Genomic DNA, 20,049 nt, shown 5'->3' on the forward strand with positions numbered 1-20,049 from the left:
TCACTCCTGTCTTCAAGCAGGACAAGAAGAAGGGCCCTGCGAACAACAGGCCAGCCAGCCTCACCTCAGTCCTTGGGAAGATGATAGAGTAAATACTGCTGGAAACCATTTTAAAGCACATTAAGGACAAGGAGGTGGCTGGAAAGAGTCAGCATGGATTTATGAAAGGAAAATCATGCTTAACTGATCCATGGTGTAATCTGTGTTTGGGATTTTCTCAATCCACATGCAGGACCTTGCAAAGAAATTAATGGCCAAGCAGAATGTCACAGAACAGGATAGGGAAGACTGAAAGGTCAGGGCTGAATTTTGAAAAAGGTGGTAATTTCTATCTGAATTTCATTAAAACATTGAAAAATCTTCAACATTTGTTGTACTTACATGCTATAAGTACATTTAATCTATCCTAAGGTATGGAAATGGCCAGTACTATTGAATCGTGGCTAACATATTCCTTTTTTGCCCCTTCCTTACATACTGACATCTCTTCACAGTCCACTCATCCAGTGCAAGCCAATTTTCTTCCTCAAAACCTTTCTCAGATTCACCATTCTCATAAAAGCTCTTAAATATACTTTCACACAAGATCCTCTCACCTGCTTATGACAGACAACTGCTCCCCACCATTAAAACAAGAAGGCAGCTGAAATACTGAGAAAGCACATTCCTCTTGTTTAAATCACATTATATAGTTTATCTAATAAAACATCATTTCAGATAAGAATATCTTTTTATATATTCATGAAGCTACTGCTGCAGCATTTTCAGACACCAACCCTGCCAGAAAGCCACCGTGACAATCCTCAGCCTGATACTACAAGGCAATGAGGAGCCAGTCCTACCCCCACTGAATTAAATGGAAAGATTCCCACTTACTGCAATCAAATAGATATGATCCTATGTCCCAGTGCTTCCATTCAATGACATCATACCTTGAAAATAGGAACTTTAAAAAGAAACCAAAAATCCAAACCCTCAAACAGAAATAAAATGCTTGATGCCATGCCTGAAAACCTGCATATCTAGCAAAGCTGACATGGCTTTTGTTGAAAAGACCAGATATTTCCTCTAGCAGCAGACTGTTATTGTCACAGTTTCCTTCAAGCAGGAGTTTCTTACTGATTATCTTTCCTCTGACCACTATAATTCCTACTGACAAATTATAGACCTTTATCATCTTCCATTGGCTTGAAAAAATAAAATCATTTGTTTTAAACAGTTTCAGTTCTGTGCATCCATCAAGAACAAGAGCTCACTCTCAACATAGAGCCACCTGCTGACAACCAAGTATATTCACACATTAAGTTTGAAGTATCTCCTTCTGGGAAAACAACATTTCTTGTCACTTTTTTTTTCTCTTTATCTGTATCAAAGGGCTTTGAGGGACAGAAGCTTAAAAGCAGGTCATTAAAAACAAACATAACTATGCAGAAGCCCTGTTGAATTTTTAAACATTTGTAAAACCTGTACAGATTTGAGAAGGATGTCTATTTCTGCTTGGAACTATATGAAGAAATGAGAGAGGTGCATACACAAGACAGTTCTGTCTCTGTTTATTTCCTTCTCAGAGCTGCATGGAAGAAGTCTGACAAAACCTGATGCAATTATTGATTCAGCAGCATTTTATCCCTTTCTGTCCCAATCATTCTGAAATGTCTCTGGTGGCTGCATCAGGCTCTCTTGTGTTTCCTCACCACCTTGCAGCTCAGGGGCTGTGGAACTGTAACTTGCCCTAAATTGAGTCTTTCCCATACACAATAAAACCCTTTCCTGGAGACTGACTCAGCCAGCCTGGCTTGCCAAAAGAGGGCAGCTCTAGGTTGGGATAAATTTCTGCTCCCAGGCACCCGGATCACTCATCCGTGATGCCTCCTGGATGCACACTGCCACACTGGAGCTCCCCCATCCTTCCCAGTCAGCCAGAGAGAGAAGCAGGCCGACCCTGCACCTCTGGCATTGCTGATGTGCTGCAATACAGAAGCACAAGAGGAGCACTTCAAAGCCTTGCCCTACATCTCTCTTCAAGCTCTGAGAGAGAGGAATGCATTTCTGATGATGCATCTCTTTGGTTAAGGCTTGTCAAGCAACACACGGTCACTGCACACTTAATGCTTCTGCTCTTGTAAGAGAGTGTGTGTCAGGAGAGAAAGACTAAACACAGCATTTGACATCGGGAGGATTCATTATAAGGGATTGTGTGTCTACATGTACCCACTGTAAGGAGCAAAATGGCACTGGTAGGGAGAGCCAGCATCACAGAAAGGCATGTGCCATGCAGAAAATCCAGTTAGATATCAATGTAGTTAATGTGTGGCAACAGGGTAAATAAAGTGCTTCAGTTATATTTGTGGAAAAAACATGAAATACAACCAATCTCTACAAGGTTGTGCCAGGGACAGCAATGAATTTTAGAACAAAATGTCAGATTGGGCTGATAAGGTGCTTCTGAAAGGAGAAGCAAATAGGCAGTGTCTTAGCAGAAAGGGACAGTCTTCACAAGACACCTGCAGCCAAGAGACTTTAGAATCCACTCTGAGCACATCCAAGCTCACAGGTCTGTAATCAGCCCAAACATAGCTTGCTCAAGGACCTCTTCCAGGGGATGCAGCTCAGAAGGCAGAGAGAGCACCTATTTAATCTGTATCACTCATCTCTACACTTTCCCTAAAAATTGAACTTAACCGGCATAAAACTCAGAGTTGAAACAAGCTGAACTTTTACCTTGGATATGCTAATAGCAGCATATTGTGCATATAAAACCATAGTCTGATTTTTCCCCCAATAGTTCCCAAGAGTGACTATAACCAGCATTACTTACTTCTTTCTTTATAAACAAACAAAAAAACCCCAACCCCAAAACATTCAAAAATTATGATTAGGCCAAAGTTAAGCTGAGAAAACTGTTGAGACAAAGGCCTTGGCTGAGTGCCCACCAAAATCAATAGGAGTCTTTCTATTTACTTAATGGGCTTTGACTGAACTCTGAGTGAGGCGGGGTGGGAAGGTGGTAGAATCTGTGCTGATTATCCACTAACAAAGACGTGTTTGATATAATCTGCTGCCATCTGTCTTTGTTTTGCTAAACCACTCAGCTGGGCCTAAACAGAAAACCCATCAGCTGAATAAAGAATTAATTATTGAATGAGTGATCCCTTTGCATTTCTCACCTTCTGCGAGATTTATCCCCACTGACCACGTGGGAGATTTCCCTGCCTAATTACAGCAAACCACCACGGCGCTGAGCCTATGGCTGTCATATACATGTGTGTGTCAGGCAAGTTATTTTAAAAAGCAGATTTCTTCAATCTCAAAGAGCAGCAGTAAGATTCCTGTTGTATCTGTTAGGTGGTATGGTTCAACTGTGACCCTGAGATAAGGCTGGCAGCCCTCAGCATGTTCCAAAGTGATGAACAGCTTCATTTCTCAGGAACCATCCGGACTTACTATCAATGCTCCAGCTTCACCGCAAGTGAAAGGGTGCAGTAACTGCATGCTCCAAAGTGTTGCGACCCACACTAATTTGGTTTGTTGGACAGATCATCCAATGACCAGAATCAAACCAAACTGAGTGTGTGGGCTGGGGCTGGTGTGGGAGACACAGCCACACCTGAGGGTGTGAGGTGACAAGGACTGTGGAGCTGAGGTGGCCGGGGGCAGGAAGCTGCATGGTGGAGTGAGACTATTCCGATCTGGGAGCTATTGGCCTTGCAGCACAAACCCATTCTGCTCCTGCAGCCTGACCACCTCAAGGCAGTGCAAAGACCTGCTAGAGTCTGAGGGCTGACTGGATATTTTACAGGGATGGGTACAGAGGCAGGCCAGCTCTTGTCAGAAAGCATTTAGCTCCTAAGTCAGGCTTAGACTCCAAATTAGATCTGACTGGAACTTGACTTTGGGCTTGCAGCTTACCAAGACTGTTTTTGTCTAGAGAGTAAAGTACCTGAGCAGAATCTAAAGTAAGTCATAGCAATATTTTTCTTGGTCTGTTTCAATATGTGATCCTTAAAACTTTCCTAGGGGAGCTGCTTTGGAAATTTCACATGCGCATAGATTATTGTGTAGCATTTATGAATCTAGTTCCTGTTCTTGCACACATTAAAAATGACTGTTCATGCTCACAGGTGAACCCATAATAGACAGAAACACATGGATTCAAATGCAGTGGGACCCTCAGGAAAGTCACCATTAACCTGTCTGACTTTTCCTGCCTTAGTCTTTGTTTTGGACAACACCAAAGGACAATAATTATTATTTTTAAACTTTGAAAGAATGCCATGTAAGACATAAAGATGCTCCTTGTCCAATAATTGTTTTTAAATTTAGTTTTTTAATTAATTAGTGCAGCAAACAAAGAAGCATGAGCTCACAGTTCAATATGAGGCCCAGTGATTCTGGAGTGCTGCCTGGAGTCTGAAGTGCTTCAAGCCTGCTACAGAAATCATAACATGACTGTGCAGCTATGGGACAATTCCACAGCTAATAGCCTCTCATTTTGTGATGAAAAGCTTCATAAAAGAAAATTACAATGCTTGCAAAATAAAAATTCATATTTCTTCTTGAATATTTTTTCTTCCTGTGGGAAGTATCACTAATCAATAATAAAGATGTTAGAAATTAATGAACAGAAAAGTGATTTCATTTTATTTAGAACTTATACAATGTAGGAGTTCCAACTTTTGAAATATAAAATATTTGACATTATCTTTGGCATTATCAGAATAAACAAATAATAAATTCCCAGTTCATTATCTTCAAAAATCTCCTGGGCAATATTTCTGTTTTTCGTTATTTCTGTCACACTGATGCTCTCCATAAGTCAGCTTTCAGCTAGATGCTGCCCATAAATATGTGCAATTTGTGCAATTCATTCACACATGCATTCATTATTGCAAAGGGAGTAAAGAAGGGCAAAGCCTGACCTTGGGATTTTATATATAATGCATCTGAATTTAAATTTGTGTGTCGAAGTATTTCACTTGAGACATTCTTGGCAGGGCAACTTTTCCTAAGCGTTCCTAAGTTGTGCCCACCCATCAACACTGTCTTGATCCTACTGTTAAATCATTGAAAACCATAAAGAACAAAATAAAACAAAATACTTACCCATGAAATCTCAGAATAAAGAAGGTTTTGTTTTGTTTTGTTTTTTTCTGATCCAGATAATTCACTGCAGTCAAAGGTTAATTTTTAGTTCAAACAGAGCTTTCAACAGTGGGATCTTTGCTGGCCACAGAACCATTTCCAGCAAATTTCAGAGGATTTATATCAGTACCAAAAAAATGTTCCCATCTTCTTCTACACAGCCATGCAGAGCGGCGAGATCACCTTTAGGAGGAGCCTCATCCCCTCCTGTAGAGCTAACAAAAACTCTCGGTGGCTCCTGCAAAGCTGTTAGAACTTTACCTCACAAAATGTGGTTTCACTAGAAAAGATTCTGAAAAATATAGAAAACAACAAAAAGCAACTTCATGAAATCTATTCCATAATCTTTTCTCAAAATAATCTGCTGTATATTAACCTCTTGTGATGGATGCTTTTCTAATTTGTTTTGTAAAACTTTAAAGGATGGTGCAGTATTGGTTAGCACAAATTTTAAGAATGAACAAGTGAATCTTTAACATAAACAGCCTGACAAATAAAACGGAATCAGAGGCAGTGGAGATAGAAATCTGCTGAATACTAAAAGCAGTTTAGAAACAAATATTGTTATTTTGAGGACTCATGAATAATAGAAAGTTGGTTCTCTATAGAAGGGAGAAGAAACAAATTTGCTTAGGGGTGATCACAAGAGTGCTTCTAACAAAAATCAGGGTCTGACTTAACTGAAAGCAGGAAAGGGCAGAAAGCTGAATAGAAGGTCAACTTTTACAAATTTAAGCCAATCCTTCTAATCTTGCTATCTTTGTTGCTAACACTGCTATAAATGTGTCTGCTCACTTCTTTCACTCCCCTCTTGGGCCAAGGAAGGTGAGGAAGCACCTCATTAATTCGCATCATTAATGCACTGTATTCTGCATTAATCTCATAAGTCTTATTTGTCAGAGCCTTGAGGAGCAGAAGGAATGTCCAAATTGATCCTTGGAGTCCGGACTTGTCCTTTGTGTTATTTGACCACTGGCCCAAGCAACATCAGTGTCTAATTGACTTCACATCTTCAGTCAGCAATTGAGCCCAGCACCTAACAGTCACCTTAAAGGTGAAAAGTTTTATATGGACAACCTAATTCTCCTTTCCTACAGGTTAAGTCCCTGTAGGCACAAAGAAAATGTTATTCCATTACTCTTCAGAGAATTCTCTAAAATCATTGAAGTCCATGATTGGTATCTCCACCCAATCTCCCCCATTCCCAAACTACATAGCCCATATACCATGTTCTATATGTCAGATCATTCCCACTTTCCTCTGAGTTTGTTCCAATTTGACATTATTTTCTCAAAGGGTGATAAGGAAAACCTGGCCTGATACTGCAAGCTTATCAATGTGAAGTTGCATGCAAAACTATTTCAAGTGCCTCCTCCTCCCTGTTAAACATGCCCGATGCAAACCTTTTTCAATAGCAATATGACCCCTGTGAGGAGTTACTTAACCAAACTTGTTTAACTTGAACTGCAGTGGAAAGGTAACACCTGTGGAGGCAGTCACTGCACTCAGTGAGGGGACAGCAAGAGAGTAATTTAGCAAGAGGGATTAGCATCCTTATTTAGCTCCACCTCCAATATTCACTCCCTTCAGTATCAGCCATGTACTTTGTCCCCTGCATGATTAATATTTTCAGTGATGTGACTGAAGTAAATGTTGTTAAGTTTTCTGGCCTACTCACCTCAGGTTTGTTTTTGTTTGCAGTTTGTTTTCTCTCCTGTAAAAGAGGGGAAAGAGTCTGCCTCTTACAGCTATTGTCTTTATACTGGGTGTTGTCTTGTCTCATCAGTTTTTAATGACATCTCATTTGATTGCCCTGGCCTGCCAGTTTTGGCACCTGCTACTGGTTTGTACTCTTCCTCAGTAGGTTTTGTGCAAATCCCATCTGTGTCCTGTCTTGCTACTTTTCAAAGACACTTCTTTCTCAGGAGCCCCAGCTCCCTCCTAGGTCAGTGATTTTACCCATCTGATGGTTTTACTGCTGCTTGCAGTAAAGGGAAAAAGGGGGGTGGGGCAGGAAAAGGAGTAAGGAGTAATTGTGCAGCTTGTAAAACTACAGGCAATACTCTCTTTTTCAGATGGGGACAGTCTTTAAAAGGACATGTTTTTCCTGTTACTCTTGTACATCTATGTTTGCATTAGTTAGGCATCTGTGTTTGTATTAGTTACAATAGCTAATGCAAATTGAAGCACTAATGCTGTTGGAGGAGCTTGTCCTTGCCCCTGCCTCAGAGCTGTGGCAGGTCTTGCATGTCCCCTGGGGGGCTGCTGAGCAGGGGCTGCGCTGGCTGGACACCTCTGCAGAGAACTTTGGGGAGAGCCACATGACCAGAGAAAAACCAAGCTTCTGCAAGAACAAAATTTCCACCTCCTCCAGACATTTGTATCCCAACCTGTTCAGAAAAATCTCTGAAGTTACTGTGATTTCCATAAGACCTCTAAGGGGCATTCTCCCTTCCCTTCCACAGACAGAGGAGGAGGCAGACCACCTGACAAAACACCTTCTTCCTTTTCTCCCTCCACAGCAGGAAAAGCTGCAGTGTTACACTAAAGTTTTTGACAGTAGATACAACATTGTCAAGAACTCCTTAAAAATGCATCACTTTTCAAACTCAACATCAGTTGTGCCCCACAATCCATCACAAGATATAAATCCAGGGGAAAACTGGCTGTTTGGAGTCCAGCGCTCAAAAATTATATATTGCCTCTCACTTCCTGCTCTCTGTGTCATGTTGTCAGGGACCAACTGCAGAAGAGTAACAAAACTAAATGCCATAGGAAAGAGGTGGGAAGGGGGTTAACATATGAGAAGGACCCTTATACACCTACAAGAAGGATCTAAGAAGCTTGAGGAGGAAGAGCTAAAAGTTTGGGCTTAGATTCCCAGGGACAAGTATCTTGGTGTAGAATATGTTCTGAGGAAAGTAGCTATTTGTTTTATCAGGCTGGAGAGAAGATGACATCCAAGAAGGCAGTCTGCCCTGGACCAAAAAAGTTGAATTCTTAATAGCTGGTAAAGGCTCCAAATGCTGAGGACTGAAGAAGACATCTAGCAGGTGTCAGACTGCCTGCTAAAGAAACCTGGACTGTAAACTGCATGCTCCTTTCTACCCTAAACAGGAAAAGCAATTCAGGCAACCAAGTTACCAACTATTCCTGACCCTGGGGGTAACCTGAGTGTTGGTGGCAAGGGCTTCCTGAGTCATTCCCTGATCAGCAGTGGCAAGATTTCCTGGTGCAGATCCTTGCCTTAGGTCAGGCTGTTGCCCGAGGCAGACTCTGATGCTCCTGCTCTACTTTTCCTGTACAATAATTGCTGGACAGCTGTAAGCAACAGAACCTGGTTCCAGAGGCCAAAAGAACTGCGAAGGACTTGTGTCCATATGAACAGGAAACACTGCCTTTTTTTCCCTGTGTATAAACAGAAGCCACTGCTCCCCTGCCCGTAGGAGCAACAGTAAATAACTCCACTACTGTACACATTAATCCAACTCTAAGCTTATTTACAGGCTCTAAAATCAGAAGTTGAGACACTTAATCTGTTGATTTGCTCTAATGCTGGGAGGTCGCAAATGGTACTAGCTTCCACTGTTGTATGAGCTGCGACGAGCTAACGTGTAGAGCACATCCCGTGCACACGCTGAACAAAACCTTTCCCGCTCCTTTCCCGGGTAAACCATAAGTGGCTTCCAGAAGAAACTTCCCTTCCCACAGCGTGGCCAGCCTGGCACCTGTTGCTGCAGCCCTGGGGCTGTCCCGGCCGCGCTCGCTGTCCCGGGCACGGCTCCCGGGCGGCCGGGGGAAGGCGGGCAGGGAGGGGCCGGGCAGGGAGGAGCCCGGCCCGCTGCACTTAAGCGCCGTGACCGGCGCTGCCCCGCGTTCGGCCGGGCCATGGAGGTGGCGCGGGATTGCGTGGGATCGCTGCTGCGGTGAGTGCGGGGCCGCTCCCGCCCCGTTTCCATCCCCTTCGCCGTGCCGGCCGGCGGCGCCGGCTGCCGGGGATGCCCGGGGCTGAGCAGCCCTTGGAGGCTGCAGCCTCCGGAGCAGGGGGCGCGGTGCGAGGGCAGGCGGGGCCGTGGGGGATTAGCCCCGATGGACGCTGCGTGGGAGAAGCAGGTCGGGACGCCGCCGCAGCCCTGCGAGCCGGCTGGAGCCGTGCGGAGGGAGGCGCGGGTGGGAGCCCTGCAGCCTAACCTGCCTTTGAGCGCAGCGGCCTCCGGCACCCGAGGCTGCTGACCGCAAGCCCGGTGATGCTGTCACCGCGCCGGCCGCCACCCTGGAGCCGCAGCTCTGCGCGCTGCTCCGAAACCCATCCGCTGTCCGCTGCCGGCCGCGCTTGTGGCGGCTCTACATTGGTGGTTGAGCAGAAGGACCACGCTGCGGTCTGACCGAACCCTAAGTCTCCTCACTAATTTCCGAGCTTTTTCTATTTTGTTTTTTTTTTTTTTTTTTTTTTTTTTCTGTTTTCTCTTGTTTTGCCTCGCTGTTACTGCTGCTGTCGTTCCCGGTGAACCCTAACCTAAAAAACCAATCCGTGCCGTATCCTGGAGCGTGTTGTGCAACGTTGATTTTTCTGAGTGAGGCCGAAGACCATTGCACCACATTCTTAGACAAACATATGGGGCATATTGCAAACAAAGATAAAGAGTGAAATATGTGTACAGGACTCAAGGCAGGCTTTTAATCCCCCCGTCCTCGTCAAGAATTAATTAATCTCTCCCACCAGATTTGACACAAGAGTGAATTCTTGTAGCAGCATTTGTGAAGCCCTCTCTAGCAGACTGTAGTTACCCAAAACAAAATGGATAAGATGCTAGAGTTTGAAGGTACTTGATCTTTCAGTTATAGAATATTTTTGTATTTTCCACAGATATGGGATTCTCTCTTCCTTTAGAGAAGAGCTAGGACTTGATCCTTTTGGCTTTAAAGATTAATAAAGCAATAGTGAATTTGCCTGTATTCAACGTGTCACTCAACTTTCTAGTAAAACCAACTGCACCTTAGCTCCTTTCTACCACTTGTTATCATGACTTAGCTTGATCAGCTTTTAATAGGAAATTATTTTTGGTAACTCCAGCCTAGCAGAGGAATTCCCGTATCAGGAATTGGTTTGTCTATGTTTTGAGGACAGGTACAGCAATGGATCTTTCTAAGAGCTGCGAATGTAGGCTGGCCTGTTTGAGCCTATGATTTAGGAAGGAGAGTAGGACACAAAATAAAAACAAGCTTTCAGTAACAGGCCCAGAAATGGAAGAGCTCACAGTCTGTTTATCTGGCTGCTTTTCATCATCCTGCCTTTTGTCTCCTCATTAGCTGAAACCTCAACCTGCCCTGGAGCCCAGACTCACTTCTTTATAACCAGGCTTAGTTTAAATATATTGACATTATCAAAATGTAGGTGAAATACTGTTAAATGACTTCTATTTAACCACTGTTAAATAACTTCTTAAGATCTTTCCTGTTCAGTGACTGTCTGGTGGCAATAATGTAAGTCCTGGTTTATTAATCTGTTTGTTTTATTGCTCTGACTTTAGAGAGAGCTAGGCAGCAGTGAGAGGTGGCTGATCCTGACTCCTTGAGAAATTTCTGCTCTGAGCTTCAAAATATGGCTTGGAAAGTTGACTGGGATGAACCCTGTTAGCTCAAGTCCTACCCATGGGCTATGTCCCTAACGTTTCTCATTCTTTGTCAGCATGTATGTTTTGGCTGTTGCCCTTATGATTTTTCTTTTGTGAATGACAGCTTGGCTTAAGTAGTGGGAAAGAAAACTTTTCAATGGGACTGATATTTACTGTCCTCACTTGAAAAAAAAAATTGGTGTACTCAGATATATATCACTCATGTTACTATTCTACACTCAGGTTTTCAAATTTGAGAGGCAATGAGGTGTAATCAGCTGTGAAAGCTCTTGAAACCCTAGTGCTGAACTTTTTGACATCAGGGTGCCCTGTGAAGTGATGTCAGCAGCTCCAAAGCAGATGAGCAGGCTTCCTTCCCGAGGGAGAGACTCAGTGACTCAGAATGTGAGCTGTCCATGACCAGTGGGGTGACTGGGGACCCATTAACTTAGTCAGAAGAGAGATTGACAAACAGCCTGCCCTAGCAGGCTTCCCTTCTGTGGAGCTTCAATACCCTTCTCAGTGGTACTGTCTACTTGTCCTCCTCCCTGGCCCTCACCCTTTTCCAGGAGGAATAGTGCTTATTAGATCTTTAATGAAACAGTGCTTGTTTGTTGAAAGCCAAGCTGGCTGCTTATCCCCAGCAGCTTTGTCACGGGACGGACAAAGGTTTCCATTAGCCATGTGTGTATAAATGCCAAATGGTGAAAGCCAGGGACCTGCTGTATAGCCAAGATGAGCAACAAAGTAAGGGCATGAGCTGGAACAACACTGCTGAACATTCTCCTCCTTAAAAAAAAAATAAACTTCCAATAATGCCAAGGAGTTTTTTCAGAAGATATAAACTTAGAGGAAAAGTGATAGCCCAGAAGAGTGGCTCAGAATGAGGTAGTAAACAAATTATTTGCTGAAATCTGAATCTGGTCAAGCCCAAAGATGACATTCTGTGCATTCCAAAAATATGCTTATAGGTCAGATAAGAGGTGTGAAGAAGATATTTATTCTTCACTGTTGGATTTGCATAAAAGGTGTGACTGGGACATCATAAGTTGAGTAACTTTATACCATCTCATTGTTGTTCTATGAAGTCCTATATTTACTCTCTGGCTGCAGATAAAGGCTGGCAGTTCACTCTACCCTCAGTGAAAATGTCTGAGAATAGATTTTCCTACATAAAATTGACTTTTTACACCTATGTGGAAGAACAAAATGAGGATGCATCCCTTCCCCACCCCTCAGCAATTCAGTATGAAGGAGCCAAAGCTATATACAGAGGGTAAAGTCCATGAGAGTGGGAGACAAAATATTGCCTCCCTTTAAAAGACTTAGCAATCAATCCTTCCCAGGTGTCAGGCAGAATGCCATTTTTGGCAACCTGACTATTAACTTAGCCATTATGATTTGGCAGAAAAAGTTGTCACTAAGTGTAGATGAGAGCAGATCTGTACATTGGTGTGGGAGTAGGCTGTTACTGGTGTTATGTGCTTGGTTTACCAAAGGTGAATATGCAATTGCCCAGAAAAATGTAAAATCTCTTTCTATAAGTGATTTAATTCTTCCAGCCTTGCTGGCAGCCAGCACTATGTATTTATGTACTTGGATATTGACTTTGATTGCATTTAAGGCCTTATACAAGGCTCTTATTTTGTGTTTTTCAAAACCAGATGGAGTTTTATAGGCTGCAGACATCATTTACAAACAAATGCTTTGACTCTTCGAAGTCACATGTAACTGTATTACAAAGCTCTGCTTGCATTCTACCGATGGGTGTTTTGAATATGGGTAATATGTTCAGTCTCCCTAAAACAAACCCCTATCTTAACACACAAGATTGCTTTCAACTAATTATGTATCTCATTGAGTGTTTATCTTATAAATAAAGAGAATTAGTTAAGTAATTGAATGCAGTCAGAGCTGCTGCCTTTTAAATTCAGTTTTACATCCCATCAACTTCACTGTGATTGTGACCTTGATGTCAGCCAAGCTAGAGGTGTCTGTATTAATTTTAAGTCTTTCCAAATGTCATGGGCAAGAGAGAGATAACATATCTCTAGGACCATGCAGTATTTGGTTTTGAAATTAAAGTCCAAGAGTCTTAATGTGATCTGTGAATTACTTGTATAATGTGATTATCAACAGACTTCCTCCTTCTTGCAGTACTTGACATGACTGTTTTTGTAACTCTGTTGAATTTTTATTTTTCTTAGATCTTTCATATCCATGGGAGCATCTGTAGGAGCAGTAACAAAACAGACCCTGTTCCCTCCTCTCATGCCTGCAGGGCGCCCTTTCCGTGTGTCCAATGCCTCCCGAAGCAGCCGGAAGGGAATTGTTGCAAGCAGCCTGCAAGAGCTCCTCAGCAAGGTATAGCAAACAGTCCCACTCTGACTTACAGGAAAATACAGTATCCCAGAAAGACACACAGACTCTTGTTCTTCTAGAAAACCATTACTGGGGAAGTTCAGGAGAATATTTCAGATAAAGTCTCAATATTAAATGATTAACTCTTTAGAATGCTAAAATCTCCCGGGTTTTTTTTTCCAGACTTTAGATGCCTTCTTTATAACTGCTGGAATAGTTACTCTGGTATTGGAGGAAGATGGCACAGTTGTGGACACAGAAGATTTCTTCAAGTCCCTGGATGACAATACACACTTCATGGTTCTCGAAAATGGGCAGAAATGGACACCAGTAAGTGTTGACTGCTTCTCTCTCATCTCTCATCTGAGTAGAAATGGATGGAGCAATGTTTGTGGCTGTTGGAACTATTGAAAAGAGGGGAGAAGAGGAAGAAAAATTCCTCTCAAGAGGCATGGTGTAAACTCCTTGTTGAGCCTTCCTGGATGAAAAATCAAGTTCCTATTTCTTATTATCCCTTGTTTGTACGTAGATCTGTTGGCAAAATCCACCAGGAATTGAAGTAAAACATTACAACTGAAAAGACTTATAGGGAAAATAGCCTGCTTTTGGAGAAGCTCAGAAATATTTGTCTTTGAGCCTTTTTGTACATAAAGAAAATTAGGACTTTAACTCTGTGAAGTTAAAAAAATAGTGTCTTTAATGATTAGCTTTACACTGTAAAAATGCTCAAATAAAGTAATATAAAGCAGGTTCTGCCATCTGAAGGCAGTAGTATTTAATGATAGAAAAATGGGCCTTGTTTCATTTTGCAGATAGCCAAAAGTTGGCATCAGAACCTAATGTTGGTCTGCATGCTTCATGATATTTAAGATCTATTAAAACTGGCATGCTTTAGCCTTCTAATCATATAAATTCAGTATTCAATTATTTATTTTATGGGGAAATAGTCGTCTGTACATCGATAACATAGAATCAAACTCGTAACTGTTTTCCCATGAGATGCTTTTTGCTGAAAAGCTGGCATCAGAATTTTTTCTACCAGCTGTAGAGCTGGCTGTAAGCAGGGACACAAATTTTGTGCCTGCACACATACAGCTCGATCATGGGGCCCCGTTTTCCCAGTCTCCTGTTGCAGTGTGGGCAACCTGTACATTTTCCCCCCAAATAACTCACTGGTTTTTCAAGCTCTGCACCTGGGGCATGAGCTCTATAAGGGCAGAAAAGGAGTTGCAGCCAGGGTGTGACTCCACCTTTTTCCTGTCTCTTGTCTGGTATTGCAGCAGCACAAGTTTGAAGGCAGCCCCTCTTCAGAATGTGCTGAGTGACAACAGAGGGATTGTCACAGCTTCACCAATCACCTGGAGTGCAGCACCAGCCCTGTCCTGCTTTATCCAAATATTCTGGGTGCTAAGGGGGAGGGGTGTGGGGAGATGCTTCCAAGCACACCAACTGCTCATACATGTCCAAAGCTGTTGTTGATAGGGGACCCTGTTGCTGGAGCTTGGAGGTTATCAAAGTAAAACAGGCATAGAATTGCTGGCTAATGATATACTGCTGTGTTAAACTTTGTCTGACTTATCATGACACTGTCTGAGGGCTGGAGTGTCAAGTACAAAAAGGTCCAGTCTTACACAACTTTATTGCTTCATTTAGCATGCAGAAAACAGCCTGGCAGCTGCCAGGTCGTTAACCTTGAGTGGAATGTGCTGAGCAGAGGATCCCGTGTATCCACTAGATGTCTCTGTGAATATGGGACCTCTTTGCTGTTTTCTTTTTGGTTTCCCTTTCTCGAAGCACACACCCTGCAGCAGACAAGGGCTGCTTTCAATAGAGGAGGGTGCCTTTAAGGTGGAAGATGACTTTCTATGCTCCCTCTCCTTTGCTTTTCCTCCTAAAATCTCATTATTAAACCCTTGGCCTAGTCAGCAGTGGTTCCCTCCCTGTTTCTTTTTAGTGGGAAGAAAGATGTTGTGAGCCAGGTTTTGAAATGAGTCCCTGACTTTTTACAGGTGTCATCTTTGTAGCTGTCTCCAAGTGTGCTCATCTGTACTGTGTTCCTTAGCAGAAGGACCTGGTGTCATCCTGGTTATTTGGTGGTTTAACCTCGCTGTGCCAGAGAAACCAGAATGTACCAGGATAAATAAATGGCAGGAAGATGGTCCAGTGGTATTACCTGTGGCTTCAGTGTACTCTGAAGAAGCCCTACTACAGAAGACAAATATTCAGGAAGTGCTCTGTGACTCTAGAATTTTAGTGTCTGAAAAACTTCAGAAGCCTGTTCAGGACTTGAAAAACAATTCATGAGCTACAGCCCTCCTCTTCTGTGTGCTAAGGCTTTTAATTCCAGTTTAGAATTGACCAAGAACTAGCCCCAAGACTGGAATAAGCAAAGCTGCTTCTGCAGAGCAGCACTGTTAAAAATTGTCTTGCCATAGTTTCCTGCATTGTGGTACAAACTGTCTCTCTTTTTAAAACAGACAAAAAATGGAGTTGTTGCTGTGAGAAAAAAGAAGAAAATGGGAGTAGCTAACATCACATTTGATCTGTACAAACTGAACCCTAAGGATTTTATTGGCTGCTTAAACATCAAGGCAACCTTCTATGAGATCTACTCTATCTCATATGACATCAAATGCATGGGAGCAAAAAGTGTATTGAGGTGAGTGTTTTTCCACTACTGGGCAAGTGTACGTGCTAATGTAAACATCTGTGTTTGCTATTAGTTCTGTGAAACAGGTGTGTTTATAAAATCAGTATTTTTTTTCTTACCTACTGGCCGATATTCTAACTCTTTCTTCCTAAGGTGGATAGCTGACTGGTAAAAAACTTCTTGTGGCTTTTTATGATGGAAAGTTTCTGCCACGGCAAAACTCTAATCAGCTTGTATTTATTGAAAGGGTGTAAAGCAGGGGTTCTTTGTTCTGCTGAGAGAATTTCCTCACACTTCCTTGACTTGTTTGTCTGAACAATGTGGGAGGCTGGGGAAAGAAGCTCTTTGAAGAAGAGACTTCAAGGGGATGAAATGAAAGGAATTTGAGATCTAATGTCTGGGGTCTTAAAGCTTGCTCAGACATTGCAGTTCCTGATTGCCAGATTCACCACTAGAGCTACATGGAGGCAAAGGAAAATGGAAGAGAGTTGACACTCTGCTCTGCTAATGTGGATATGTCATCTGTAGTAAGACTGTGATATCACTGTTCTTAAGCCAGCTGGTGTAGTCTCTAGGCTAGCTAAGGGAGCCTGTCAAGAACCACTGTCTCCTGCAGGACTGATCTGCTGTGGGCTCTGAGTTTGGTAGAACTGGCTGTTGGGAAAAGCTGTCTTATTCAGGGGCAAAATAATCCATCCAATTCACTGTTTTCAGCAATGAAAGTGGGTGTCTTGTCACGATCAGCTGCATTCTGCCCCGGCTCAAGGAGACTCTTGAGTTCAGACCCCTTCCCAGGAGTGCTGTACTTTGACAGCTGTTTAGGTTGCAACCCCAATACTTTTAGAATTCTGGTTGAGACACAATGGTGTGCTGCATTTTATGACTTGAGGACCAGATCTAACAGACACATGTGTATGTCATCAGTGAAGTTTTGACTTGTCCTGAGTGACATGTGGCCTTTAGATGAAACAGTCTTTAAGCAGTCCTTCCTCTCCTGATGCAGATGAGCACGGTAATGCTGATCTTGTTCCTTGTCCTTCAGTCTTGCTGACCTCTTGCACTTTACTTGGGTGGTCCTTAATCTTTCAGGCTACAGCTGGTGTGGCAGGAGACAAGATTCCTCTCTGGTCAGGATGAAGTTATTATCCAGCTACGTGCTACACCCACCTGTAACACTGACTTCTTTAGGGTTTCTTCAAAGCAGAAGTTTGCCCTTGGACAGCTGCACTCCTCCAGTTCTTATGTTTGTCAAACTCTCTCGAGCCAAAACAAACTCTGATCTTTGCCTGCTATGAAAGTGAGTATCAGCACTGGAACTGGTGCTGTTAAGGAGAGTTTGAAGTGACAGTTCTGCCTCCCTGACAGGGCAGCTGGTGAGAAAGGAGCGGTGCTGGCAAACAGCTGAAGTAGCTGTGGAGCTCTTCTGGAAGCTCTGTTGTGTTGCAGAGAGTCGAGCTGTAAGGGAAATGTCACTGTCAGGGTGGGATGACAGTCTGCTAGCAAAGAACAGGGTGACAGAAGACATAACCTTGGGTACCCTTGAACACAACAGTGACATGGCCTGTCTCAGCTTGCTGTTGAAATCAGACAGACGAAGTCAGGATCCTGGTGCAGTCCCCCTGCTAATGAGTTCCAGATTGCTAACTCTGATGCCCTCTCCCCGAGCCCACATGCTGAGTGTGGAGGGAAAGGACTGAAAAATGCTGCAGCTGTTCATGGTGGGAGGGGCTGGAAGCCTGCCAGGTCTGATTAGTGCATTTCCCCTCCTGGTGTTTCCCTGCAGTGTTCGACTGAAGGATCGAATGTCCAGTTCAACAAATAACTTGCTCAGTGGCTTAAGTGGCAACTGCTGCTGTGTGCAAGTGACACACTGCAGCTGCTCCAAAGCCCAGCACCAGGTGCAGCTTTCTTTGCAACTGCAAAGCTCCTGGGCCTGGTCTGTGTGGCGGAGGAAGAACAGGCTGCAATGGCACGTGTGGGAAGCATGAATAAGGGTACAGTGTTCTTTAAAGGCTTCACAGGCTCTAAGTCTGTACTCTGCTGTGTTGAGGCATTGGATTTCAACTGCAAACCTTTCATGACAGTGGGGTTAAAAATGAATTTGTAGGAAGATTATTCCTTCTCTGCTCAAGCTCTAAGAACAAGTGAATAGAAGCAGAGGGTTCACAGCTGCATATTTTCTTAGACAAGAATTCAGAAAATATTTTTTTGGTTTTTTGGGGGGGGTTTTTTGTTTGTTTGTTTGGTTTTGTTTTGTGGTTTTTTTGGGTTTTTTTTCAGCAGAGAGACTGATCTTGTTTCTGTATCTTCAGAAACTGATCCCATTCCAGTTTTGGAATGGTTCCAGTTTTTTTTGTACTGTTTCCCAATGCCCCAGCATCCTACTCAAGTGTCCTCCTAATTTCTGGGGGATGAGACTCAAATGTAGCTCTCAGTATTTGTGTCCCTGTTGTTTCTTGCAGAATGGAAGACGCAGTTACAACTAAGTTTAATAAATGACCATTCAAATATCACTATCTCTTCCCCTGTGAAGATCCACAACTTACATTGTCAACCTCTGATGTTTACCTGATGTTATCTGATTCTTAGACAGCACTATATACTTGAATGCTGATTTTATCCATTTTTTTTTAGAAAATAAAATAGTTGTGAATTGAGAATTCTTAAGGCTTGCAGTTTGGCCAGCAGTAATTTTCCTGCTTCACCTGTTTTGCTTTTGAGTACCTACTGTAATGTGATTGTTCAGCTTCAGATCTAATCGGGTTTGATCTGTGGCTTGAAGATACATACAGGGTTGTATTAGTGAATGACAAAGGTGAGACATGAGGTGAGTTTATGCTGCAAGAATGCTGCTCCCAGGCAAAGCTGTTTTCTGTGGTACTGTGGTGGTTTGAGTAATGGCTTTGCAGAAGCCTGTAAGCATCTAGCATGATGTCAGTCTGCTTTGTTGAATGTGATTTCTGGTCCTGCCAACTTGTCAATAGTTTTCTGTCAATCAAGTATTTTCTCTAAAGAAGGTTCAAAAAAGACCACCCTCTCAGAAGTGAGAAGGAATGAGAGGAGTTTTAAAATATATTGACTTAACTCATCATAATGTTGTGGGTGGAAAGGGGTAATGTAATCTTGCTGGTGATTTCTTCTTAACAAATGATTTTTCTTCCAGGAAAGTGATCCAGCTGATATCCCATGCAGCACAAATAACTGGACAGTTTCTGCTCTATACTGGAACATATATGTTGCAGTTGCTGGGTGAATATGATGAAGAAGACATGTGCACGAGATCCAGGCGGGAGTAGTGACCACAACTTCTGATGTCGAATCCTTTCACTTAAAGATATTTTCTTGTCCAGTTCTGATTGTAACAATGTTATAGTAGGGGGATGTGCACTACTGTGAACTAGCATTTTTCCTGTTTGGGAGTGCTTGTGGGCTTTAGTCATGAAGTGTTGGATGTTCACAGGCTCTTAACACCACAAAAAGATGGGTGCCTAATGTCTGAGAATCTGGCAAAAGGAAAGAGAGGGCAGGTTTTTGGCCCAGAAATTCAAAATTAAGAATAAGTATACTTGGAAATCTTTATGCTTTGTAACCAATTAAATATTTTTTTGCACCAATCAGGACATTGGGGGTTTTTGTGTGGTTATTTTGTTTGTTTTGGTATTTTGTTGTTGTTTGTTTTTCATGGCTATCTACTTGCATTCTGAACAGTCTGGGCTGTAAGATGAGGTCATGGGGACTGTGGGGTTTGTTTGTTTATTTGTTAGTTTTGATCCTTTACAGTGCTGGCATTAGTGTGAAGCTGACATTGAGATGAATGTACCTATTTACTCCTGCTGACAATGGAACTACATAGTGCAACTTCAGTTCTACTTCAGTCACTGGCTCTTCTCATGAAGTCTAATTAGAGATTGTGCAACCACTAAGCAGAAGGTTAAGATTTAGCCTTACTTCCCTTGAAACAAATAAAACCTTTTCATTATAGTTCTTTATATATTTTTTCAAATCTTCAGGATGTTCAGATTGTTACAGCTCACACAGTGGAAGAACCTGATATGTTTTCTTAATTAATCTGATGTCCAGTTCTGCCTGAGCATTGAATAATCTTCTTTCATGAATATGACTTGTAAGGAACCTGCTGAAGATTTTTTCAGGGGTTAAACCACCACTTTTGTCGTTTTTACTGTTACAAGATGACACTAGCTGTCAAGTTGGGCCTGAGGTACATGTATGGTACATGATGCTGGGTATTTTCTTGCCCTTGGTTTCAGGGAGAGCAGCAGA

General features: G+C 42.7%; 1 protein-coding gene across 1 annotated transcript; it reads left to right on the forward strand.

Annotated features, from left to right (window-relative positions):
* Positions 1-8,979: 8,979 nt before the first annotated feature.
* Positions 8,980-19,388, forward strand: CIDEA (cell death inducing DFFA like effector a). Its single transcript, XM_021527783.1, has 5 exons — positions 8,980-9,068; positions 12,965-13,121; positions 13,302-13,448; positions 15,596-15,777; positions 18,932-19,388. Exons 1-5 carry the CDS (start codon positions 9,031-9,033, stop codon positions 19,062-19,064), a joined length of 657 nt encoding a protein of 218 aa, XP_021383458.1. The 5' UTR covers positions 8,980-9,030; the 3' UTR covers positions 19,065-19,388.
* Positions 19,389-20,049: the final 661 nt, after the last annotated feature.

Source organism: Lonchura striata, chromosome 1 (assembly GCF_046129695.1).
Source record: "Lonchura striata isolate bLonStr1 chromosome 1, bLonStr1.mat, whole genome shotgun sequence".
NCBI lineage: Eukaryota > Metazoa > Chordata > Aves > Passeriformes > Estrildidae > Lonchura > Lonchura striata.

What these genes read in the sequence shown, in the direction of transcription:
- CIDEA (XM_021527783.1), top strand. Translation starts at nt 9,031, where the DNA reads ATGGAGGTGGCGCGGGATTGCGTGGGATCGCTGCTGCG. An exon ending in TGCGTGGGATCGCTGCTGCG is followed by an intron (nt 9,069 to 12,964) that starts GTGAGTGCGGGG and finishes TATTTTTCTTAG; the next exon opens with ATCTTTCATATCCATGGGAG. An exon ending in GGAGCAAAAAGTGTATTGAG is followed by an intron (nt 15,778 to 18,931) that starts GTGAGTGTTTTT and finishes TTTTTCTTCCAG; the next exon opens with GAAAGTGATCCAGCTGATAT.